We start from the raw sequence: 27,374 nt of genomic DNA on the forward strand, positions 1-27,374 counted from the left end.
AGTTACAGCTCCAGAACTAAACACTTTACCTCTGTGAGTAAGCTCGTTCACCTAAATGTGGACTGTTGGTGTTGAGACCCGGAAGTCTACCAGTATTGTACTAGAAAAATATATTCCAATTACTTCACAATAATGAACTGAGTGAGAATCCTAATCAAAACAGGGCTAAGATTTCCTTTCATAAGGATTAATAATATTGCATCACTAATGATGATTTTGTATTCAAAATTATTTCATGCCAGCGCAAAATCTTTGGAGGGGGAGAAATAAAAGTATCCATTTTATTGTCTTATCCATACTCTGTCATCTGTTATCTCATACAAAGATATCTGCCAATCAATTTTTAAGAACTGTTGAAGCAATCCCGTGCCACCTCTGCCACATGTTCCTCTTCCCATTGTTGAGTGACTATTAGTAATTAATTACAACCTACTGTCATGAATTTTTCCTCTGCTCTGATCTTTTAGCATGAGTTTGTGGTTTGACATGGATTAAGCAGTTCAGATGCCACCCTACAGGAATCCTAAAAAGGCAAAGCAGGGCTACTCACTACGGGCTGTGGCACCACTGGAGACCCAGGGATTACACAGATCACTGTGGATCCACCATCTGATGTCACTTGTCCTTTTGCTGTTCAGATGAGATGATGAGGGAACTCCTTGTTCCTACAGTCAGTTCTACAGCTTGCATCAGACAGGAGCCCTGCCAGGGCTGGTCTCCCAAGGTCATGCTGGTTGACCCATGCAGGCTGGGAGAGGATTTAGGATCACTTATTGCAAACCCATTGTTGTTAGCATTCTTACACACCATTGGAAGGGAACTATCACCCCTCAAATCTAGCCATGTGGCCAGATATAACATAATTTAGTAAGACAATAAATATGGATACCTGTTGATTTGGGGCAGATGGTAGGAGTCATGGGAGTAGCTATACAAATCTTACAGTTTCAAGTATTAAGACAAATCTTGAAAATTTCCATTTTCATAATGGTAAGAAGTCTGTTCCTCGATGTCTTGAGTGACTTGCTTTTTCTTCCTCCATTCCCTTCTCTGTACTTCACTGTTTTGACTGGTAGCACCATACGTTTTCTTTGGACTTACAAAAGTTTCATTGTTCATCTCTGTTTCTTCAGCCAGTTCATCCTGATCAATTATGCCACATTTCTCTTCACTGAGGTTTTCGGGGTCAGCCCATTCCTGCTTCTCCCCAGAAGCAAAGATAGCATAGAATATCACACCACTGTAATGCACCAGGGCTGCAATCAGAAAGACGTTCTGCCATTCTTCTCGGGTCTGAAAGAATGGTGCAGGTCTCATTAAGTTTCCAGTAACAAGAAATATTGCTGTGTGAATTAGGCCATGAATTAGCACATATTGAGGAATGACTGTGATCACTGTTTGATTCCTGATGCTGAAGATAGAACAATTTATGAGAATCATTGTAAAGATTAATTTTTTTATAACTATAGCAAATACAATAAAACTTGGGCTTTTTTGTTGTTTTTTTTTTTCTCCCAGAGAAGTTTCTCTTTTGCATGTGAAATATTTATAGATTTGGAAATGCAGGGATTTCTCTAACAACTACATAATATTATTGCAGATCAATGTTTGCTTAGGAACCCTACTGAGGGGGTACACATGCATTGTAGAGGAGTTTTCCAAGTCCTATGAGCATTGCACAGTTGTACGGAGATATTGCAGAGACTTAGGCTCAGGTGGCATTAAATAATATCTGCCTACACAGATAATTAGTTATAATAGCTGAGAATTAGGCCAAAGTGGAATTTTAAAAAATGCATGTTTAAGACAAACAAAAAAGCAGCTGCAGAGATCAGTGATGGAATGGCATCCCCAGGAATCTTTGAAATGCCTTAAATTTGTTGCATTAGCTAACCCTTTTTCTAGAAAACATGGAGAAATGTTACCTTGTGTTTTGTCATTGCACCAACAATGAGCGGGCACACCATTCCTGACAGCGTCCCCACGCCGTTGGAGATCCCCATCAGAATGCTGGCATAACGAGGGGCTATGTCCAAGTGATTCACATTGAACCCTACAAAAAATGAGAGAAACAATCAGCTGTACAGCATTGCACTACCAGGCCAACAGGGCTTTCTACAGCCATTCTGGCTGAAGAAGACAGAAAAGGCTATTAACCTCCTTACTACACAGCTGAAGACTATGTTGCATAGAAAATAAAGTTTTGTTTGGCCCTGTTTAAAGTGTCTGTACTTTCCATTTTTTCATACTGAAAGAGTGAACTTGGAAAATATTTTTAATTAAGGAATCAATGCCTCAAATTAGTGAATTGTCTTCTATCTTTTTATTTTTGTGGTAGTGTTTATAATCCATTTCTTTCGGTGTTTTAAGTAGCAGTTTAACAACATGAAAAAAAATGGAATATAAACCAGTAGGAAAAAATAATTATCCTTACTCTAGTGTGTCTTCTGAGCATGTATTTTATTAAAATATAGAAACAAATACTAAATATCAGCTCAGATAATTATCATTCCTTAGGTAATGAAAATTAGTCATATTAACTATGGCTGATCACAAGAAGTGACAATTAATTCCAAGGACATGGTAATAAATAAGGTAAGAAGTAGACTACTGGGAAAATCCTGCAATAAAAGCTGATTGATAGAAATGGCCCGCTATGCAAGGACCTCATAACTGAGCAGCAAAACTGCTTCCCATCTGCAGAATCCTGAAATAACTGAAGACCAGAAGTTACTTTGCTGGTCAATTTTGTTCAATAGATCCATATTCTTGGCAGTCTTCTTGGAAGATCTTCAATCTTCTTAAGAAAAATCTTTAGTCTTCATAACAAAAGTGTTTTTTACCAGTGATGCTGGTACTGATGATGGCACAAAACAGCTTGAGACTGCAAAACGTGGGTGAGACTCATGAAAGTGCTAGAAACAACTTCAGAAGAAGGGCTGATTGTAGGATGCAACAGAGGGAGGGCTGACATAGAAAGCAGAAACTGGGTGATAGGGCTGGGGACAGGATTGTAACTGATAGCCCTTGTGCAATATTCGCTTCAGAGTAATTCTCTCTCTCTCTTTCCTTTTAGGCATACAGTTAAATGGGATGAAAAGGTGACTGACTGTAAAAGTATATTAGAAAATAACAGCAGAAAGCTGGTGTGAACTGGAATCAATAAAGAGCAGGTTCTTTTCAAAGCTTCATGTCCTGTGTGCAACATGTTTCATAGATACTGAAGTAAATTAGTTCTGATATGGGAAGAAATAACGAACACCCCATAAGCTGCCATGTTAAGAGCAAACAAAATAATAGAAATTATGACAGTAAGAACACTGAGGATACTAACATCACTTTTATCATGAATAATAAAAGAATAGGATTAATTCTTACCTGAAATTGCAAAGCCGCTGAAGCCTACTGCTAACACCAGAAAGGAAATAGCCACACCTTTTGTGTGAGAATAACCAACCACCAAAAGCAAGGTTGCTTCCATCCCAAAGCCTTCAAATGAAACATATGAGAATGAATTACATTTAAATTTCCAGTTGCCATGAAAATACTAATAAGCACTATCCAGAATAGCAGCTTAAAATGAAAGAAAATTATTTTGCATCTTTTAGCTATTCTTGAACACACATAGGAGCTTTGTGCATTTGCAGAAATATTTGTATATTCATTATTTGAGAATATATTATTTTTTTCTCCTCATTCACTACTGTATAAATGACCCAAGCAGTGGGTAAAGTCAATTCACTGAGCAACAGAGGAAAACAATGAGATAGTGACCCTGTGCAAAAGCCAGAAAAAATTCACAAACACAAACATTATCGGGAAAGGTGAAAAACACTTGCCTTTGATTTCTCGTGATTACAGTGGTGTCAGGTATTCTTGGTAAATGGAACAAAAAAAGGTTTTACACACAACTGTGATACCAACACAACAGGACATCCCTAAGAATCACAGGGAACTTCCATTACTGGAAATTAGCATTTTTTAATATGCACCATCACAATCCTTCTGTTTTGTTTTGTTTTGATCTAATAACACTATTAATATACCCTGAAAATGCAAGGAATTTGATCATCCTTTCTGAAGATGAATAGCCAAGTTATGTGGTATCACTGGCTGCAGGCATCTCTATTTCTAGGAGCCCGTGCCATATATAAATAATGCAAGTCAGCAATTGGCAGTGGGCAACAAACGGCTCCACAGGCTGCCAGGCTTGAAATCTTTTCTCTAATATCAGCCCTACATGTCACTGATTTTTCAGTTCAGTGACTGAACTGGAAACAATTTTTTTTGTGCTGAGTTAAAATTGTCCTGTGTATCCGTCACTTTTTACCCCTCACCCTAAACCTTTTAGCCTAAATTTGTCAGTGGGTTCTGCTGGAAGTAGCAAATGGGAACATGGCCAGTTACTTCAAAAATGTATCCACTGGGAAAGGGTCTATCCAGAACCATGGTACAGGGTTAACTTTGTCTGTATGAGTTTGCAGGATGAGGCCTATTTGATTATACTATGCTATTACCCATTCAATTATTAACCAGGCTTCTTGTCTCCTCCCTTTTTAAAGCATGCTCTTATGAGTAAGGATTTATGTCATGAGGCACCAGCTCTCCAATTAATGCTTCAGATTGACCAGTTGCAAATGCAATCCTGAGTAAATTGTCTCTTGTTGCAATTAAACATGGGCGAAACTATGACACTTGCATCGACTGCAGCACACAATTGAAATGTCATATTTTCAGAATCCAATAGTACCTCCACAGTTCATGACCTTCCTTACAGTGGTAGTGGTTAAGATCTTCCTGCTCCGTAAGAAGTCAGCTAGCTGCCCTCCGATGGGCACAATGATTGTCATGACCATGTGAGGAACTGCTGACAAAAGGCCAACCTGCAATCAGAAAAATGAGTGCTTAATAGTCATTTCTCCTTCCAGGGGCAAGAGAACAGGAACCATAATGTTTCTTCACCTCTTTTTCCCTGCATCATTTTATCTGATTACAGCAGATGCTCAGAACTAGGTGAGGAAAGAAACATCTCCTGGTGGCCCAGGAGAAGAAACCAGAGCACAAGTGAGAATCTCGCCTTAGAGATGCCATGCAATATCCCTAGTACTCATGGTTACTCCAAAGAGTTGCACAGAAGACTGTTTATATGAAATTCTATCGTAGACATCACAAAGCCCTGCCACACATGTCCTGATACTGGAGTGCTCTGTCTTGGTTTTCCACTGCATTTATATATTTTTTGTTATTGATCTTCATAAGGACCTCCTTCTTGGATAACAAATCAATCCCTGTTACCTGCCTCTGTGTAAAGGAAGGGAGCACCTGCACATTGCATAGGGACTGAAGACCATACAGCATAAAGCCTGACATAATGATATAATTTTACAAATTATTAAATAATCATATATGTAAAAACATTAGTTTATTTTTATTCTTGTGGGATTACAGCCTACAAACTGATGTTCATCTTCTTTTCATTTTCACACAACCCCAGAATGGTTGAGGTTGAAGGAACCTCCCTCTGCTCCCTCTGGATGGCCTAGAGAATGTTGCCCAGAAATGTGTCCAGGCAGTTTCTGAGTATCTCCAGGGATAGAGATTCTACAACCATTCTGGGGAACCTGTTCCAGTATACAGTCATCCTCATAGTGAAAAAGTGTTTCCTCATGTTCAGAAGGAACCTCACACGCTACAGTTCGTGCCCAGGGCACTACTGAAAAGAGCCTATTTTCACCTTCTTTTACACTCTCCCTTCAGATATTTGTACATATGAATGAGAATTCTGCTGAGCCTTCTCCAGGCTAAACAGACCCAGCTCTCAGCCTTTTCTCACAGGAGAAATATTTCCATTCCTTCTTGGTGCTTCATTACACTCTCTCCATTGTGTCCATGTCTCTCTAATACTGTGGAGCCCAGAACTGGACACAGTACTTCAGGTGTTCCCTCACCAGTGTTGTGTAGAGGGGAAAGATCACCTCCTTTTAGCTGGTGGTCTTTGCATGATGCAGCCCAGGATACTTTACTGCAAGGACACACTGCTGGCTCACGTCCAGCCCGGTATTCAGCAGGACCCCCAGGTCCTTTTCTGCTAATCTGCTTTCCAGCTGGGCAGATCCCAGCAGGTACTGCTGGGCTTGCTCCTCCCCAGGTGCAGGACTTTATGGTTTCCCTTACTGGGCTCCATGAGGCTCCTGTCAGCCTGCTTCACCAGCCTGCTGGGGCTCCTCTGTACAGCAGCACAACCCTGCAGTCTATCAGCCACTGCTCCTAGCTCGGCATCATCTGCAAACCAGTGATCTGCTGCATCATCCGGGTCACTAATGAAGATGTCAAATAGGATCAGACTCAGTATTCTGCCCTGAGGCAGAATTTTAGTGATCAGCATGTCATCTTCTAGAAGCTTTTCTTTGAAGCAGTAATTTAGTGAGATGTTTTGGGTTTGCTTTCTGTGGTGTGCAACCTTGTTACATTGACAGTCGGTTTTACACTAGGTTTAAATTAGTGAGGTTCACGGAGATGCAGCTCTAGCATTTATGAAAAGCAGCTCAGAATAAATAGATTTAGTTTTTTCTTAATATCCCTCTTTTCCATCTCCATGCTGTACTTGGCCATTTAGAGTGTCATTGCTACCAAGCCACAACCATTGCTTCTCCTGCAGAACCTGGGCACACAGTGCTCCCAAAATAGATAAATAATGATGTTCTTTGTTATCAGCCTTAGACTTGCTTGAAAATAACTACCACATAGAAAGTATGTATGCTAAACGAAAGAGTTTTTAAAGCTTTTCTAAAACAATTGTTCTGTATTCCTCATTCATGCTCCAAATAGGGAGTGTAACAATTCTGATTCTAATGAAATGATGGTGGCACGGAATATAAATCTGTAAAGAATTCAATCTTCATCGTTAATGAAAAGTCACCAAAATCAAGAAGAGGATAAAAATTACCTGGTTAAATGCTAAACAGACAACACCAAGCAAAATGTGCATTTCTATTTACTTAGTGTTTTTTCATTATATGTGGGGGCTTTTAATCAACTATTTCCCAAAATAACTTCTTCATTCTTTCCTTTTTCTAATAATATGATGCTTGCATACTTTTATTTCTACCAGGTCAGCAGAAGTATGTCATCCCAAATACTGGGAATAATCTACTGTAATGATTTCAGGTCTACCTGCTTCTCCTCAAACAACCATAGCACTAAGTGCCATGTCCAGTTATCTCTTGAACATCTCCAGATATGATGTTCACCTCCTCTCTGGGCAGACCATTCCAATATTTAGCCACCCCTTCAGTGAAGAAATTCTTCCTGATATTCAACCTGAACCTCCCCTGCTGTATCTCCTAGGTCAGTGCTTATTTTCAGACATTTACCTTGCTTATTGCAAATCCAAAGACTTCTTCAAAGTAAGCAGGCTGACTTATAAGGAGCAAATAGAAGGTCCAGCTTCTGCAGAAATTTGCCACAATGATTGCGTAAACTGGCATTGAAGTGAAAAATCTCTTCCAGGGAGTACTAAATTTCTAGGGGGAAAAAACCACGCAAAATTGGGTAGACAGAGGCAAAATAAAGAACCAGCATCTTTTACTACCAAGCCTGTTAGGTACATTGCATACAACTTACATCGCAGGCCACTTAAAATGCAAGTGAGATATATCTCTTGAATTACTGGCAAAAAAGAGGTAGAGAAATTTTCTTGGAACAGTTAGGATTTTTAAGATGGATACTGCAATACTGTTGCCCTGATTACTGAAATTACATGAGGTCTTCTGGAATCCTGCTATTGGAATAATGGGATCAGTAAAAGAATCAAAGAAAACTAGAGAAAACTTTGTGCCATTCCCCACTTTCTGCCATGATGCAGTTTAAGACATTATTTTGAAAGGAGTGGGAAAAAAGGGTTGTCCAAGCTAAGACACATGCAGTAGAGCAGCAACAAGTAGCTACCTGCTTCAACCTCATTAATTTAATTCAGAAAACAAAGGCCTGTGGTACAGAATTTAATTTCTGCAACTTGCTCTTTTTGCCATTTTTTTAAAAAAAATTATTATTATGCTCCAATACTCCATACAGCAGGAAACATACTTCAGAGACCTATTGATTTCTATAGAATTCCACTCAGAAGCTGAAACTTATAGCTATGGCAATACACATTGATATTCTCTTTCTTTAAAAAAAAAAAAAGTTAATTTTGTTCTACAGGCTATGTTTTGCCTGCAGTTGTGTGTGCACCCATGAAGCTGGTACCAGCTTCCTCTGCAATGAAAATCGATGACATGGAACAAGTGTGTGTGTGTCTCCAGCCAAGACCTGATCAGCCAAATTTCAGATGCATACCCAAAAAGACAGTCTGGTATTTTACATTCCTAGCAAGGCATGCAGAGGAACAAAACATGTAGAGGAAAGAACTGTAGTTACTTTGTTCCAGAATGTTCAAAACTGAAAGCTCTAAGGACTGACAGTTTTCAAGAAACACCTTTGTTTTTCACTACTGGCAAAAAAAAGTTGCCTAAAGGAATGGAGGAAAGTTTGATGGGAAAATAGTTTTTAACCCAAAGTTTCCAGGATCTTCCAGGATCTTCTCAGAGAGAGGATGAGAAGACTTAGAGGACCTGAGCTGCTGTGAGAGTCAGCAGGGCAGAAACCCAGCCCTAAACTACTAGATTTGCAATCATCCTTAATAGGAGCTCAAGAGGCAGCTGGATAATTTAACAGCTGCGGTCAGATTCTTATGTAGCTAAATCCATGAATATTTTTTAGAACAAGCTTGAGAGTTACGCAAGAGCAGCAGACCAGAATGTGTGTTACCCCCTCCCAACCCATCCCTTCCCTCCATAGATCAGAGAAGCTCCATAAGTCAAGAGCTTAAAAAGCATTACGTGTCTTCCTGTACTCACCCAGTCCAGCTGCAACAGCCTGATTCTGTAATTTTCCTGAAAGGAAAAGCCCCTAGTTCCACCTCACTTAAACAGCTAACAGTATCCATCCAGTCATATGCTCATCTTCTGCAAAGTGCTCACAAATGACAACAAGGAAACAAGGAAAGCCTTTTTTTACTTACACTTGCATTAGCTGGGTTGGCTCCTTCTCCTATACTTGTTTCTATATATGTCCTTTCTTCATTGGTTATTGTTGGATGGGCAGCAGGGCTCTCATAGGCATGAAGCAGCCAAAACACGTACCAAACAATCCCAAACATTCCTGAAGACGCAGGAAAAGCAACTTTGTTTTCAAAGCCAATAAAGCTACACTTCAGTATCTGCAAGCTTTGAGGTTTGTTTAAAATGCTAGTCAAACAAAACCTGCATAGAAATTATGCCCAGGAAAGTAACAAAATATATCAACTAACTCTGTGTGTATTGTATGCCTGCCTGAAAAGCATTTAAGCATTTTGTCACTTTTATTATATTATACATGGGGCAAAGAAAAGGCAGGAGGAAAGCTGTCTGTAGAACCTAGGGAAAGAAAAAAACAGACAGGCCATGATGTGGTTGCAATCTGCATGAAGGGACTTCACCATAAGATGGCAATGGCAAATCTTGTGGTGTGTCTTGTATCTCCAGGGAAGACAGAGAAAACCCAAATGGGCTGCTGATGTGCAAGGCTGGTTGGAGCCACCTCTGCCATGCACTGTGAGGGGAAGAATAAGGCACCAGAGATCAGCCACAGGGCCATACCCAGGGGACCACTTTGTAAAGGTGGCACTGCTTTATTAAAGATGGGCAGCATGGGGAAGATTTCTCAGGGCAGAAGTTTTCAGGTCCCTTTGGCTCCCTGTCAGCAGCATTTGCTGTAACTTTCGCTGTCAGTGTGCACTCTGGGGCAGGTCCCACACAAAGCGTTTGTGCTGCAGAGGAACCTTTGCAACTGCATCCAATCATGTCACTGGGTGACCATGAGCTGTAGCCTGGTCATTACAATTTTACAACTTTTGTAACAGATGATTATGAAATGAAAGCTCCCAGAATCTGCAGTAAGTAGGGAACAAATTGGAGTACCCCTTTGCAACCTTTTCATTCATCTAAACAACTTTGATCTGTCCTTGTTAGAGAGGTTTTAGTAAACAACTGGCAGTACTGATCTAGTGGCAGATGTCCTTCACGTTTGGCAACTCACCATAAATATAAAAGACTGATGACCATCCTATATACTGTACCAGCACACCTGCCAGGGGCATGGCCACCACCGCACCTGCGTATGACCCTGAAGAGAAAACAGATTAGTCAAACATGTCAGCTGTGGTAGGTGTGCCCAGCTTTCATCCAGACAGGTGCTCATAAGAGCAGAACTGGATGGATGTGTTTGACTTTTTTTATGGACATGGAGAATGGGATGGAAGCTGCAAAATTTTGACTGGGTGACAGGAAGCACTGACCCCTCATGGGTCACCAGTCTCATTTTGCTGAGTTGTGCCCTGTAGGGAAATAGGATTTGCAAATTCAAGACTGATGACAAACGACTACAGAGGCATAAGATATGTGTGTGCAGTTGAGTGGGAAATCCCACCTGGCACTGTGGTGTATGTGGTGGGTTTTGGAGAAGATAATGGAACAAGTTTCAGAAGCTTCATGGAGGAATCCTGATGATATGCAGATATGTTGGGAGGCTCTTGTCGTGGCCCTAGACCCATGGCCACACGAGCACTGGCAGCAGAGAGGGTGCTCAAACCAACCCTGAGTCTGTGTAATCATGTTTAATTCATATTAACAGCATGAACAAACAGGTGGAATAAATAGGCAAATGTTGACGGGGATAAAAGAGGATAACAGTGTGGTCTGTGTCAAGGTTTCTGATTGAAAGACACAATACTGGTGAAATATATGGTCTTTTGGAAAGGGATGAGTATTTAAGTGCAATCTAGACAATAGGTTTCAGTGCAAGACAGTGACAATAGCTTTACATGTGAAGATTGTTGCTCTGAATTATTCTAGGAATGAGGTATTTGTGGTTCTGAGAATAGGACATGTTTTGTTAATAAACATTTGTTAATGCTCTACTCATTAGCAAATACTTCTCTGCAATGATTCACAGAGATCCTTCTCCCTCACCTTAATGTAATTCATTTTTCCTACAGCTTTCCTACAGAAAAGCCCTAGGCCAGAATGTAGATAGAAGAACCAGGAACCTGCTTAATCTGGATTTTCCTAATTCTTCCATTGCTCCTATGCACCTTTCAAGTGTCAGGATCAGTGATTTGTAGCCACTAAAATGGGTGTCAAACTGAAGGATCCATTGATCTTTCTCTAGAGATCCCACACTAGGAATTTCAAGGAGGGAACATTGAGGGTGGAGAGGCTTTCCTTTGGATCTTGCCTTCTGCAGGAATTGAAAACACCTAAATAATAAAAACCTGAAGCCATCTGTAGTAAAAATAAAATTCCCACAATATATAAACATGGGTCTTTTCCCACTTGCTTCAGTCCTCCTTTTATCCTTTATCTTGTGTTTTAGTGCTGTATTTTCCCCAGCCACACAACTCTAGTTCTGATGGACAGAATTTTTTTTCCTGTGACTTTTACATTTTTACTGAACATTTTCTCCTACTGACATTCATCTTCAGGTGTAAGCATTGGAAAGGGACACAGAAAAGAGAGCAGAGTACATGTCTGATCATAACTCAAAACAGAATGAAGCAGAACAGCTACCGGCAAGAAGTTACATCACCTCCACTGCAGTATATTGAGCAATCAGCCTAAAAGTACTAAAGTCCTTTTCAGATAATTTTAAAGTGAGTGCTTGTTTAGGAGCATCCATTGAGTGTGTATAATAAATGGAGTCCCTAAGGATGAAGCCAATAAAAAAATACAATATAATTTCTCTCATGTGAACCTCTAGACACATTTTAGTTTATTATGAGAGCTATTTTGAGTGTTGGCTTTAAATGATAAAATGACAACATACTAAACAAAAAAGGACTCACAAGTTCCTAGGCTTAGGGTACAAGCTGATTGTAGCAAAGGGCAGAGGGTTTTTGCACTCCTTCAAATAGTGAAATTAATAAAATAAATCTGATAGGGATAGGTGCTTACATAAACCATATAAGCCCATCAACTCACCACAGAACGAAGTGGTAGCCAACCTGCTTCTCTCCAGCGGCGGGGCCCACTTACTCCACATCCCATGGCAGGCTGGGTACGTGACACCCTGGCAGACATTTCACACATCACATGATTTGCTTTCACTGCATTCCACTTGAAGTATCTGCTGATACTATCCCTCCTGCCTAGCTGTTTGTCACCATGGAATGATATAGGAAGGGTTAGGTAAGTGTGGAATAACTCGACTGTTTGGGTATGAAGACGTTAAACTAATCTGAATTGCCTATTACTTGAATAGTAATATGTTCTGAGGTAAAAACACTGTATAGTATATGCAGTTGATGGCACAAGGAAACTAATACAACTCAAATTGCAGCACCAGAAATGTACATTTTTCTTTACTTAAAGAAAACTTAGAAATATAAATCAGTATAATTAAAAAATTATCATCTCAAAATGAGTAGCAAGTGAAACCATATATTGATCAGAAACCCTGATTGAAAGAGATCTTACAACTTCTAGAACCCAATCTCAAAATCAAACTCTGTTTGAAAAAGGACAAAAATGGTGTGTGCTCCTACCTCCACCAAACCTTGAAGAATCCTGACAAACATCACACAGCCATAATGCACTCTTGCTGCAGAAGGGATGATCATGTTCAGTGTAGATGTTAGAAAGATAGCTGCCCCAAATACCCTACGGAGAAATGGCAGACAGGGAATACAATTATTATCTATTCTTCAGAAGTGTTCTCATGTTCCACTTCAAAATATTTATAAACTTATTTAAAAATATTTTGTTATGATTATTTTTCTTTTTTAAAAAAAAAAAAAGTATTTAAATTGTTTGCATTTCCATGTCTGAAAATATGTTCACAGGAAATATATGTGACTTCATTTTTGTGTCCAGTCTTATTCATAGTAGGATTAATGGTTGTGTTATAGCATGAAAATTTTCCCGTCAGACAACAGCACTGTTTTGTCTAAATTCTCTACACCTACTGACAAAAGCAACACCCCATGCCTAGACAACTCGTTATCTGAGTGACAAGAAGGCACTAAACACATGAGCACAAAAGCAAAGAGGCTGAGTAGGCTGGCAGACAGAAGTGACAAAGGAACTGATTTAAATAGAAAAGTCTGAAAATATGAATTGGAATACAAAGCCCACAGTCATATCTTGACATTTAGGAGACTGCTTTAAAAGCCAAGTAAACATTTAACTGAGAAATAAGTATTACTTATCTCTCTGTTGTGATCCCTGAAGAAAAGATTTTTGCCTTTTGATTTCTTACCACTAATAGAAATATCAGATCTGTTATCATAACACTATTGACTTGGGAACTACTGCAAACCATGTGAATTAATAACCATGTGAAAGAAGAAACTGTAACAAAGAGAACTCTTTTAATTATCCAGCTATCTCTAAAGACTGTTTCCAATCTCTGCTACTCCTTTTAATTCCAACTCTTAATATGCCTAGGTTTTAAACGCATAAATTTATACTGAGTTAGAACCACTTTTCTGATACTATTTAAAGGGCTGAGTGTTGTTTCCACAGAGACAGCATCTTTTCATCAATTCACTGCCATTTATCCCAAAGAAGTTGATCTCCACTTTGACAAGAAACATTCCTGATTTTTTTCAATTCAGTCACATATTCTTCTGTCCTCCCTCCCACGATCCCTGGGCAGCTGCCACTTCTGAATCAAAACAGACTACTCCTCTGCCTAGCAGGGTGCTCTTACTGAAAATTGATGTCAAGAGATGCCTCATGTTTCATGCATCTACCAAAAAATACTGAAATCACATTTAGATGTGTGTTTGAGGATAATCAAGAAGTTAAAGTGATGGTGTCAGTAAATGGCTGATGAGCTTTTTGGTGGAATGCAGATCTACATCAATGTGGATGAATGTATTGAGTAAATTACGTAGTGTTAGAGGTTTTTGGTGCAAAACCATAAAGCACTCAGTATTTTCAGTCACTATTAGATCCATCTGAATCCCACACTATTACAGATAATTATGTACATTACAGAAGTGCCTGGGATGGGCCATCCTTACGTATGTTCAGGGTTGCACAGCTTAAACAAGCAGCAAAGGAGTATTTGCCCAAATCTGTAAAGTCAGAAATAGCATAGAATCTCATTTCCAGAGTGCAGCTGGGACAAAAGAAAGATTTTCCTCTTTCTAGGGCTGGTAGGTTCATTGGCCACAGAACACCTGTTTTCCTGCCCTGTGTCTTATCAAATAACCCCTCTGAAACTGAAACTTGGCACCACTGGTGAACCTACCTAAGCAGAAATTGGTTGGGTAAACAAGGAATAAAGGAAAACCATGGACTTAGTGAATCCCATTACTGCAAATAGAAATTCTCTTTGAGCTCAGCTCTTGAGCCATTTTTGTCCCTCAGCAAATTCTACTCCTAAACCCAGTTATGATGGGCAAATCCATAATGTGATGTTGTAGTATAGCATTAGATTGAGTTGGAAACTCGCATGGGGATAAATGCAGAGCTTTCTGTGCTTGTGCACAGCCTGTACTTAAGGAAACACTTTGCTGACAGAACACATCAAGTTACAGTGCAAACATGGTTGATTTTACTGTTTGCAAGTAAATTAAGGAAACAAAAGCTAAACTAATAATATGCTGAATTATTCAGCCAACAGTATGCACATCTGTGTTTTGGAGCCCTTCTGCTGCAAAAGCTGGTGGCAAGACTGGAAAGGCTGGAGAAGTGATTAAGCTTAGCTAATTTATTTGGCTTACTCGGCAGATGGAGAAACATTCTGCCTAGGCACTGTTACGTGGCAGAGAAATGAATAATTGAGGATGTGAACAGTGCTGAAGAAGTGCAAACCAAACTCTGAGTAACTTTTGCTTATGGACAGAAGAGAGTGGGACTGAACAGTCTGGGCAATTCTATGGGATGACTCTGTTCTGGAGAAATTTCCACAAGGGCATATGGCTGGGAAGAACATCCAGGCAGTCTTGTAACCCCTATAGCTCTTTGCAGAATGCAGAAAACAAAGTACTTTGATCTGAGGCAAAGTACAACATATAACTGGTCTTAAAGATCTTTTCCGATTCTGACACTATTTGTAGATAAGTCACATCTTGTTTGCAGAGACTGAAATTAGTACCAGCCACCTTTTCTTCATTTTAATCTGTAGATCCCAAATATCCTTAATATGCACATCTCATGAGCTCATTCACAACCAGCTGTCTTCAGACAGCTTCCCTCTCTCCCGTGATCATGTTCAAAGCTCTGAAGACCTTTTGAAGTAAAGCCCAAAACCAAAGTTAACATTTGCAAAAATTAGTTACTTTTCTTATTCACATTTTCAAAAGCAGTTGAATTTTAAAAAAATAAGAAAAATTGGATGACAAACACACTGATCATAAAACAAAATCTGTACAAATTCTCAGACTTCACCAAGAAGAAATCAGGAAGCTCTACTAGAAATTCTATACAATCTTAATTACAGTCAGTACTGTATCCAGCCATGGCCAGGATATCTGTGCATGAGGATAGATTTGTGACTTCAGATCATAAATAGTTCTGGGATTCCTTTAGGCCCAGCTTCAGTCCACTGGGAGGAAGACCAAACACTGCCAGAAAACTATTGTTTGGTGTTGAGCTAAAAAGCACTAAGGCAACTTCTTAAAGACAAATGCTTTAACCATAGCTGTTACACACCATTAGGTGTGACTTTCCTTGAACTCTCCAGAAAGCATTATTGTTTAGAGAAGAAATGTGTAAATATTTGAGATGGACAAGTTAAATTGAAAGAATCAGCTCTAGACCCATAATGGAAGTCTTGTCCTCTGAAATAATTTTTGATCACAGACATAAATACTGAATTGTTCAGCTTCAGAAGTGCACTTCTGAAACACATTAATTCACTGTTTTAGTAATTCTCATTTACACAGTGTGAAACGGTTGTCAGGCTCTAAAGCTTAATTCATTTGCTTATTGTTTTCTTACCTGTTAGCAGCCAATTTGTTTGAGATGAACCCTCCTGGAATTTGTGTCACAATGTAACCCCAGAAAAAAGAGCCATGAATGAGTCCTACAGTCTCTGGATCCCAGTTGAACTGGGCTGTCTGCAAAGGAAATGGGACACATGCTGTAAGGTACAACACACTCATTGCAAGGTAACTTCTGCTTAGAAGTCTCACATAGGTCACCTCATGCTCCAAATCAAACCTCTTTACACTGGCTGCTCAGGGTTGCTGAGCTTAAAAACCCCCAGTTAAGGCAAAAGAGTGGTCAATTCTCCTGTGAAGTCACTGCTTTTGCTCTAAGGAGCAGGAAAGGTTTCAGCCATAAGGTAGCTAATGCTGGACCTTCAGTTTTGCCACTTGCCACTGCTTCCCCCTGGGTTCCTTAAACTTGAAGCCTTTGCTTTCAGGACTGCTCAGAGTTGCAAGAAGGACTTGATACCTTTCCACGGACTCATCCATTTTCCCAAGATTATCAAGGTTGTTTAAGTCCTTTGAGTTGATTTGCCTCCTGGTCAGATTTGTTCATGGTTCTCCTCTCAGGGCCGAACTCTGATCGTCTACTATTAGCATTAAATGGCATGGGAGCAGAAAAGAGTTGGGGGCAAGGAGAATATCTGAAGACAAAGCAATCTGAAAATAAAACCAGGTAACACTAGCCAGTGACTAGTTTACCTTTTGTTAGAAGGGCTGGATTTGGATACAGAAGGACAGCCATAGCCTGGTCATAGGTGGCTCCTAGTCAAAAATGCTTGCAGCCAAGAGAAATGCTTTTACCATATACCTCTGCTTTCACTATATACCTCATCCTTGAATACCAAGCAGTTCCAATCCTCTCAAGGTTCTTCCTGAACAAGGATTTTTCTATTTCCTGATGACATTTTTTGACATCTCTTGTTCAGAAGAGGGATGGTCAATGCTAAGGGCAAAACATACAGAAAGTAAAGAGAGGGTGCCCTTTCTGCCCTCCATTGTAAGGTCAATGCTAACTTTTTCTCCATGAGCCCTCAGCTCTGAAGAACTCTGTTGCAGCAATAAGAAACCACAATGTTGTGCTTTATGATCGTTTTCATGCTAATCACATGTCTGGGAATGGTGGCTAAGCATTCTGTGAAGAAGCAGCACAGATATCTTCTAAATTCAAACTGTCACTAAAATACCAAAAAGGATTGTCAACTGTAGTGATAAACTTTAACACCTCTTTTTTTGATATTACTTTCTGCATGTTAAAAGAAAAAGTGTTTTTCCTACTACATTGATTTTTTTGCTCACAAAGAAGCAAACTGAAAAACAATTCATTGCTTGACCTACAGTGTGATGGCATTAATTAGCCAGACATGTTTACAGGAGGCTAAAGGGTTTCCCTCCCTGTCAACATGCATTTTGAGGTGTCCCACTTTCCCATGCTGAAGCAGTTCTGTTTAAACAGAATTTAACCTAATTTTCTACTAGTGATTTCCAGATGAGTTTCTAGGTAGTGTTAATTTCTGAAGGCAGAAACACCATGAGATATGGAAAAAGGTTCCTCCTCTTTCAGGAGGTGCTCATGCCCAAACACTATGAATTTAGATTTATGGAAGGAATTTACTCCCATTGTCTGAAATTACCTCTTCTCAGCTTCCCAACCTATGCAGGCACATATTTTCTCTCGCTTAAGTACAGAGCCTGGAAGTCCCAGCAGGACCATGGGGAGGAGGGATTAGATTGAGTAAGTACAAATTCAGCAGAAAGTCTAAACTTGGCTCCTATGATCATGAGTCATGGAGATGGGCATACTTTTAACATTAGAAATTTATGACAGACATCTTCTACACTCTTCTTTACCTAAAGTTAAAATATCTAGGAGAAAAGCTGATGAATATTTGCACAGCATTTCATTCAAGAGTCAAGATTCCTGTGGATTTTTTAGGATGAAAACATTCAAAATGTATCCAAAAATAAGTCTACAAGTAGAGCTAATGTAGAGATTCAAGTTCATAAAATCCATAAAGGGACACTTGACATCACAGCCAAATACCAAGGGAGGATGGGCAATGCCAAGGTCTGGATTGAATCTGCTGGAGTGCATTGATAAAGCTGTGTAGGATCTGCTGTGGACCACATGCCAACCACTGCAGATTTGAAAATGGCTGGGCACCTAGCTCTTAATAGCTCCAGACAACAATCCAGATTGTCAAAAACCTGATGCCTTATTGCCAGTGAGTGCTTTAAGATCTTGGAAACTATCCACTGATATGAATGTAATGGCTGCAGCCCTGGACAAAACAATTGATCATTCTTTCTGCACCAGCATCAGAGCGCATTTCCCTGAGAGAGAGTAGAAAGCAAAAGATTCTGCCACCACAGCAAAATCTGTCTACAACTCACAGATCAGGGACCTGGGAGACATGCAAACGAATTCAGTTCTCATTTCTGGTACTTATAGCCTCTCTATGACACTGCAAATCCTCAGATCTTAAAGATTTTTAATGTGGCTTCATCACATATGTAGGAATTAAGTGCCTGCACATCTACGTGCATCAGGACTGATGTGTGCCCCTCCTTCTCTTTTTTTAATCTGAGTACGCACAGGAATTCGCTATGTGGCATTTGGGTGATTTTGCAACGGGATCTGCTCAGAGGAGAGAGAAAAAAGAGTGTTTTCTTACCCGCAGCTCTGGCTTTCCATTGACATAGACAGTGTTGTTGTTGACCATCTCCACGATGGCCACGCCCAGGTTGCACCTGATGCCGAAGGAGATGCAGAAGCCCAGGCCGCTCATGATGGCGATGATGTAGCGCTTGGGCAGGCCGCAGCAGTAGCACTCGCACAGCTCTGGCCGGCGGCTGCTGGCCGGCACAGGCCGCCCCTCCGCCGTCAGCTCAAGGGGCTCCTCCTCCACATTGGTGCCATCAATCTTCCTAAACAGACGGACAAAGAAAAAATGAAGGTGCCCTGTTGTCTCAGTAAAATTTGCTGAAAGATGGACGGACAGTTCCGTGCTCCACAACATGCTAACTCCTGTTGTGAGGTGCTTGTCTCCTGGTAGTGAGGTGAGTTAATGCTGGACAGGCTCTGAAAGGCTAGCAGAGACTACACTTTTCCCCAAATGACTTCTGAATATTGCACATCTGAGCCATCTAGCCAGACAGCCAGCTGCAAAAGTGTTCACAAGCTACTCGTGAGCATATCTGAGATATAACTGGAGGTCTGTTGTGATAAAGTCCATTGATTGTTAGGAAAATTTATGTATGATTAAATTAACCATAATTTCTAACTAGATCTACTAAGCAGAGCTGCCAGTAGATTTCAAGAGAAAAGGGCAAATACAACACAAAGCATGGCTTCACTCAGCCCCAAATTCCTTGGCATTTGTTTTCTCCCATGAGACAAAAATCAGGGCTGTACAGCAGAGGAGAAAAGTCCCTGGCATCAGGTCCCTGTTAAAAACGCAAAAGAGACAGGCCCAGACTTTCTCTGCCTGAAGGCATTTGAAGTCACATGTTCCCTCTTCTCTGAAATATCCTGCCCCTACAAGGACTTCATTTTCTCCAAAGTGAACCCCTGCAACTCCTATTGTGGAACGTGTTGCCCTTTGTGTAAAATACTCACTATGAAATGAGATCTGAAGGCAGACAGGGTTTTCTGGACACTAGATTCACCATTCCTCAGCAGCAGAGGCTGAAAGGGCTTTGCCTGGGATCAAATTTGATGTGGCAACCACAGTGCAGCTGGGAAGAACTGGGAGGGAGGGTGCCAGGGATGGGGCCTGAATGGGAGCAAATGGCACCCAGTTATATCGGCCTGTGACAGGCTGCCCAACTAACGCAGGAGTGCAGCTCCTCAGGCTTTGCATATCCAGTGTTCCTTTTTCCTACAGGCAATCTAGCTGAGATACTCATATTAAACAAAATGGCACTTCCATGCAATCTGGAATTACATGACAGTGCAATTAAAATTTAATTTGGTCTCTCAATCTGATTGCAGCTATTAACATTGTGCTGCAGGACCAGGCAAAGTCTGTGGTAGGAAGGGTGAGGTAAGAAAGAACTAGACACACCCCACCAGACCTGAGCTAGACAATTCCTTTTCTAGCATTACCTTTCTAGGCCTATTCTGAAACACGGATTATGGTTTTCCTGACATGCTGAAACACTTAAGGACATGGCTAGCTGTGAATATGTGACAAACCCACTGAACACTAACCATGAGCTTAAGGTTAAGCCTTTACTAAGGGAGGCCTTGAACAGCAGCTTTTCAATTTTGGCATTGCTCTGAAGCACTGAGCTCAGGATTAGTGAGCTCTTTTTGTGTCTTCCATGGAGTACTTTGAAAATATGAACAGTTAATTAATCTAAAGGAAGCCTAGCTTGCCATGTAAAATGATGAAACTATTTCATTCACTCTTTTCTGATAAGGAATAACTTATTTCCTACTTTCATACATCTGGCTGAGTGTATTTGAAATCTAATGTATGTATTTGAAATATATTTAAAACCTCAGTTTTCAGTATGAAAATCAACTGTAAACAAATGCTGACAGAGCATACATGGATGGGCTACATCTGACTGGGTTGGGTTTTTTGGGAGCTCACAGCTTTCCCCAGTTGCTGTAAGTTTTATGTACTACCCCTAATCTAACAGATAGTACTCTACTCTAGACAGTTTGCATATACAGGTGGTAAGTATGGCTTCTTGTGCACTTAAATATATCTTTCCAATATAAAGTTCCACTTAAAAATCTCATAATATTATGCTCTAGAGCTAACTGGAGCATCATTTACTATATTATTCCTTTTTACATCACAATATAAACCATAGTCTTAGAAAAAAAAACAAAATAAGCATGCTACAGTCCATCAGCTCATGTTTTCAAGAAACACTAGAATCACAATGTTTTGGGCCAGAAAAACTGCTGGCATTATTTTGTTTAATTCTTTTCTCAAACCAGTGCTCACTGCAGTTAGATCCTTAGCTCATTGTCAGACTGGAGCTAAGTTTGCTTCCATTCAAGCAAACTAACACAGAAAATGTGATCTTAACTGTGGTGTTATTGGAAGTGATTGAGATCTTATGGTTCACCCACAGGGAAACAGCATTTGTTAGTGAAATGGGACTACAGAGACTAATTCAGTCAGGCACTTTAAAAAGAAGACACCATATATTCCATGCTCTATGTGTTAATAGAGGTAGGTGTAAACAGAATGAGACACTAAAATAAAGACCTCAGGAAGTGATAAAACAACTGAATAATTCTTTTTTAGAACTGTTGTCATCTCCCAGGTGTCATTAACAAGCCAAAAGAAATAATTTGTCATCCTCTGACAGAACATAATATATTGATGGAATTAAATCAATTAACAATTTTCAAAATATTTGCACCTTTACCAGGCTCTATTTATAAGAGAGACATTAGACTTTAATGGGTACATTATTTTGGGCAGCTGGCAAAGATTAGACACTTCATGCAAAGCCAAAACATCTGGACGTTTTCAGCTGGCTGTCAATTCAGATTGAAAACATCCTTCTGCTCCAAATTCAGTGCTAAAAGTGATGACCTGGGACTAGAACTATGGACTAATATTATCTCTGCAGAGAAATTAATTATTCTGCCATTGTACTTGACTAAGTAAAGGAAGGAAGTTGAGAACTGATCCATCACCCCAAGTCCATACATTTTAACCCCCAGAGATTAATTTAAATTTTAATTTCCCTTTATACCAGGTTTGTCTTGAAAAAACTATTTTTCAGTAGCAGTCCAAACATGTAGGTGTTAGAGCAGTGCAGACATTCACACAGCCAGTGTCTGCACTGGTCTTTTAGTTTTATTGAACAGGTACATAATGAAGATATGGCAACTCCATGAAATGATGAGAAATTTATTTTCCAATTGATCCATGTACTTTTGTAGTGTCAGTGAAAATTTTTACTAGTTGTAGACCAATGACTTAGAAGAAAACTGCTTCAGGGCCAGTGCTCTACTCTAATTATCAGCCTCATGAAAGAGATGCAGGCGTGAATTTTCCTGCACAGGAAATGTTCATTCCTTAAATCTGTTTTTCCTTTTTTCAGCTAATGTACAACACTTGGCAAGTAAGAAGAGCTAAGTTATTTGAATATGCATCCATATTCTGTGCCCAAAGGTCATAATAACTTTATGTAAAATTTCTCTTTTTTTATCAAATGCCTACACTGGCATATACAGAATTTTGAAAGAATGAAAAAAATTTTAAAAATCCCTATCAGTAATAAATAAAATCCCTAGAGCACATATACATTCAGCATTCTGTATTTAAGGGGGTTTTAGCAGAGCAATTAGTTCTTTATTAATGGCAAATTAGGTGTATTACAATTTAATTTCATTTTATTAAAAACTCATTGATTCTACAGTAACAGGAAAATATTAATATTTTTTGTGTTAAAACACATTCTAGAATGGATTTCACCAGTCTTTCTCAGGCAGCTGGAGCACAATCATACTCAATGTTCAAAGCTCACACCTACAAATCCAGTAACCACAATGATCCCTGCGTAACTCCAGAAACCTATACAGTAATTATAAAAAAAATGATAAATCCAAGAGTAGATACAATCTCCTAAGATCTTATTAATTCTTCAGGGATTTGTCCAGGTGATAATTTCCCATTTATTTGATGCATTGGTAGAAAATCCCAGCACAAATGTCCCAGCTCTCGTGAGTTCCTCAGGGCATGGGAGCTCTCTGGCTGGTTCCTGCAGGGTGTTTACACGGAACCCACAGCAGGTCTCAGGCGTGGAGGCACTGCAGGGGCTGCAGGGCAGTCCCTCCTCAGCTCACCCAGGGAGCACTGGAGGGGTGTTTGCCCTGGGGTGCTGCAGTGCAGCGCTGCACAGGTGCACGGTGCCCTTGCATGAGCGGTGGCGCAAAGGCACGGCTGGTACATCGGCTGGCCCTGGACACCCCACGCTGCGCTCACAGCACTGCACGGCCTGGGAGGCACTAAGCTCTCCACTTGTGTGCAAAGGGAAAATCTGAGAGGGATAGCTCCATGATCCAGCACACTCAGAGGAGCCCTGTCCAATGCAAGCATCTATCACCCAGCTTCAAGATGTAATTATGAGCAATTTAGGCTAATTTACCAAGGGACATCTACGGCATCCACTACACTTCATACAGCAGCCACGTGGCATGGCCCATATGTAAAAATGTCTTTTTACATTAAAAGCGACAATTCTGGGCTGTAAACCCACTTACACACTTCCCACTTCATCAGGAAGCCCACAGCTGCCGTTAGCTGGTCCAGGACTCCTGAAATCCTTATAGTAGGCAAAACCTAAGATCTTACTTCAGTCTTTGACTTTTTCCTTGACTGCAGAAGGACCAAAGTGTTTGTGTGTGTCAAGAAGATCTGCATGAACTCTTTATTTTCTGAGAAACATAAGGATGCCAGAGACACAACTCTGATATTCATTCACCCAAGCCTTGAATTCTCTAATTTATTTTTTTTTTTACTGATGTACTGTATAAAAATTAACCAAGATAAAAACTCCCTTTTGCATTTAAAAAATTATACAAAGCATTTACAACATTTTCTAAAACATCTTCTAAGATCTCACAAATTAAACAGCTGCCAACAGCCTAGAGAGGATGGCTCTTGGGTCTCTCAGTTCAGTCCTCCCTTCCTCCCTTCCAGGATCCACACACCCTAAAGTCACCTCCTGTGAGCAGACTTATTTTTGCAGCACTCACCAAATCTGCACACCTGTGAGGAGGCAGTAAGTTGCTTTATGCTGCTTGTGCTTTAGCACTTGATCTGGACTGGGGACAATGGAGCAGCTGCCCTTGCCAGGCAGCAGCCTCTGGGTCTGCTCTCTTGTTTGCAATGAAAATTATTTAAAATAAATGCCACAGGAAGGCATAAACCAGTCATATTTACCAAAGTGAAAATGTATTTTTCTACCCACTTTGCCAGTTTTGACATCAACACACCACAGTCACTGAAATCACACTTGGAGGTCTAATCAAGGATGTGCATTATAATAATTCATCAAATTATGATGAATACTAGAAGAAAAAACAAATTCTTTGCTGATTTTCGCCACATTAAAGACAATTGGATTGGATGAAGAGCAAAGTCAAGGTTGCAGCTGGAATATAGGTATATGTATGATATACCTATCCTGTTTCCTTCATTTATGGAAACTTCCAAATATGACTGCATATTTCCTACAAGACTGCTCAACTTGCAGTTTAGATCTGACTGCAGACATAGTAAAAAGATCTTATAGTTTAGATTATTTCCTCTGCTGATTGGTACACCTAAGGAAGGCTCTGAGATACCTATGTTTAAAACAGAAAATTATTAAGTTCAGCAAACTTTCTCATATCTCAAGTGATATTTGGGTTAATTTGATTCAGGAGCAGTGTTGCTGAAGTTGGCTGCCTGTTTTATCAACTATGTAGGAACCAGCATGACATTTTTAATACATGGCTACAAGAGGACAGCAGTCTGGATAATCCAAAGTGAGCCCAGTGTACTGCTACATCACATATTCACTAGAAACAAACCTTACAAGTGTTTGGTCAAATTGGCCAGCAAAGCCCACAGCAAAGAGAATTTATCAATGAATAAATTACTTGAATCAGTGTTCTAAAAGATAAACAGATTTCCAGGAATTACTGTAGAGTGTTGTAAAAGTAAAAAAGAAAAACATCAGGCTTCATCTGTAACATTGTAAATTTAAAAAGTTGGGAAATTGTGTAGAACACAGATAGTCTGTTCACATGATAAAGAAATAGAATAACTGCAGTGTGATAAGTAAATTCTTACACCTTTTCTTGTGATCAAAGGCTTGTTTAGATATACCAAGAACTGTCTCTTTACTCAAAACAGCATTCCCAATACAAGGCGAAGGGGTGGATATGAAAGCAAATACGATTTAGTCACTAGAAACACCTTCAGGTAAAATGCTGGCTTGATCCACAAAAAGATTTAAAACATAACATCAAGCATGAAAGAAATGCCACTAACCCCTCTGGCTCTCATCTACTGATTACACAAATAAGTGTTGTCAGTAGCCATTACTAACAGAAATAATCTTCTATTTAAATGAGAAATATATTTCCCTTTATGAGATTGGTCACCTGTTACATCAGATTTTCATTTCTCTAAAAAGAAAAATGCTTCATTTCTTGGATCATAAAACCATCAGGTTAAGATGAAAATCTTTAATCCTTTTTCTGCTTTTGCTAGCAAACAGATGCTGCTTCTTCTTCTTCTCTCTCTCTAATTTGCTAGTGTCAGTAAACTCACACATACACATCTTTATTCAATACATTTACTGATTTGGAACAAGTTTTTTAAAACCCCAAACCTGTAATTTAGGAGCATTAAGTCTAATTTCAAGAGTGGCATTATTGGGAATGCTAATTCCCATTAAATTATTGCTTTTTTCATGCAAGCTAATCCACAGAATTAGTCATATTTAATTATTTAAAATTTTTTAATTAAACACTTTTTCAAGCTCTTTTTAATATTAAAACATTATTTCACAATCTATTTTCACCTTTTTTTGTTTAATATGAATATTCTATGATCTACAGTCATATGCTGTTGTAACTGCTCCTTTTACATCTGTCTTACAGCAAGCTGTCTCACTCTCTGTACTCGGATATTAATTTTGCAACTCTATATTCTGCTTTATGTTTATACTTTTTTTTTTCTATACTTCATTTCCCTTAATCAATTGAATCGATGGACCTGTCTGGGAATTTTCTGTTGGGTTTTACCTTCTCAGGTTCCCCAGCGAGTCACTAATGGTGTTCTTCACCTCTTCCTTTCCTGGGTTAAAAAATCTTTCTTTCAATGAACCAAGCCCTTTGAAAGGCATTTTGTCTTTCTTCTTCAGTAAATCCCTTATGTTAAGGAGCATTCACTTCTGCTGTCATATTTCCCAGTGCCAGAGTCAGGAGCCTCCACCAGTCCCCTCGGTGACCTCTGCAAAAACAACCAGTTGCTCGAGAAAGGAGCGGGTAAAAAAATAATAATAATAATAAAAAAAAAAAAAATAGTTGTATTTTGCAAAGCCAGGAAAGAAAAGCTGTGGAGTGAAGCCCCCTCAGAAGCACTCAGGACTCGGCGTGGCCCTTGGAGCCGTGCAGGGAGCTGGTCTGGGGCCGCAGCCGGGAGCTGCAGGTGCTGCCGAGGGTCCCTGGGCAGGACGTGCTGCCTGCTCCACAGGCAAACCTCAGCCTGGCTGGCTGGGGCTCATCCTCAGTGCATCCCTCCCTCCCTCCCTCCCTTCTTCCCTCCCTCCCCTGCCTCTTTCACACCGAGATCCTGTGCAAGGTGGTGCTATAGTAACAGACACAATACCTGTCCTCAAGCCACTCCAGTTCGCTAATAAGACCTCATCTATGGCAAGGGCCAGAAGTTTATTAAATATTTATGAGTCCTTTCTGCAGGGAGGGAATTATTGCAAGCTACAGTTCCCATTCACTGTGTACCCCCCCGCCCAGGGGAGGCCCCCTACCCAACACACTCGCTGGTTTGAACCCAAAGCTGCCTTCCCATGCCTGGTCATTTATTATTGATGTTGCTGGGCCCTTGGGCAGACAGACCAAGAGGAGGGGCATTGGTGCGATGCTGTTTGAATAAGCAGAAGAATACCAGCCATAGATTGGATCCATTGCATTTTTGAAACACAAATGGCTCAAAGAGGTGAACCAGTCCAACTCAGTGTGACTTCATGAAAACAACACACTTTCCATGGCAGAAAGTACTTAATGAAAACTCTTGTGGAAATGCAGCCCACCTCTCCACTCATCATGTCTGCACACTGGCTGGAGTCAAATGAAAAATTTGTGCTTTTGGCAAGGCCTCAGATATTGGAATTAGGTTATGGAAAATTAAAAAAAAAAACGAAAAAAAAAACCCAAACAACACCAAAAAAACCATCCAAAACAAAAAAAAACAAATCAAAGCCACAAATAATTTCATATATTCTCTCCCCTATCATGGAGGCTTTTAGGTGAGGGAGAAGGCAGAAACTCTGTGGATTGTTATAAAAGTGGAGTTTGGTTTTGGTGCATTACCTCACTCCTACAAGGAAAGTTAAATTAAGAACCTGCCTCATCGGGCCACCAGCACAATAGGAATGGATTTCCCCTGGAAGTCCCCAGCTGAGAGTTGCCATGTGGAGGGCAGACAGTTGCCCACCCACCAGCCACAGCTCCTGCTCTGCCACAGGCCAGCTGGTGTCCCTGAGACAGTGGATGGGCTCTGTACCCTCCCTCCTGCCCTACCTACATTGTCCTTTATCTTCCAAGGCTCAGGGACCACATTTCCCCCTAACTTCTGTTCAGAGCTTGGTC

At 40.1% G+C, this 27,374-nt stretch overlaps 1 protein-coding gene across 1 annotated transcript; it reads right to left on the bottom strand.

Annotated features, from left to right (window-relative positions):
* Window positions 1-954: 954 nt before the first annotated feature.
* SLC17A8 (solute carrier family 17 member 8) lies at window positions 955-25,933 on the bottom strand. The gene is made up of 12 exons (XM_005519458.3): window positions 25,791-25,933; window positions 18,691-18,943; window positions 16,026-16,144; window positions 12,620-12,734; window positions 12,057-12,144; window positions 10,117-10,203; window positions 9,062-9,201; window positions 7,374-7,523; window positions 4,751-4,883; window positions 3,379-3,489; window positions 1,926-2,053; window positions 955-1,293 (listed from the first exon to the last, which is right to left on the bottom strand). Exons 1-12 carry the CDS (start codon window positions 25,931-25,933, stop codon window positions 955-957), a joined length of 1,806 nt encoding a protein of 601 aa, XP_005519515.2.
* Between the last annotated feature and the right edge of the window lie 1,441 nt (window positions 25,934-27,374).

This window comes from Pseudopodoces humilis, chromosome 5, assembly GCF_049639895.1.
Source record: "Pseudopodoces humilis isolate 2021_Gansu_Grassland_sample_001 chromosome 5, ASM4963989v1, whole genome shotgun sequence".
Classification (NCBI taxonomy): Eukaryota; Metazoa; Chordata; class Aves; order Passeriformes; family Paridae; genus Pseudopodoces; species Pseudopodoces humilis.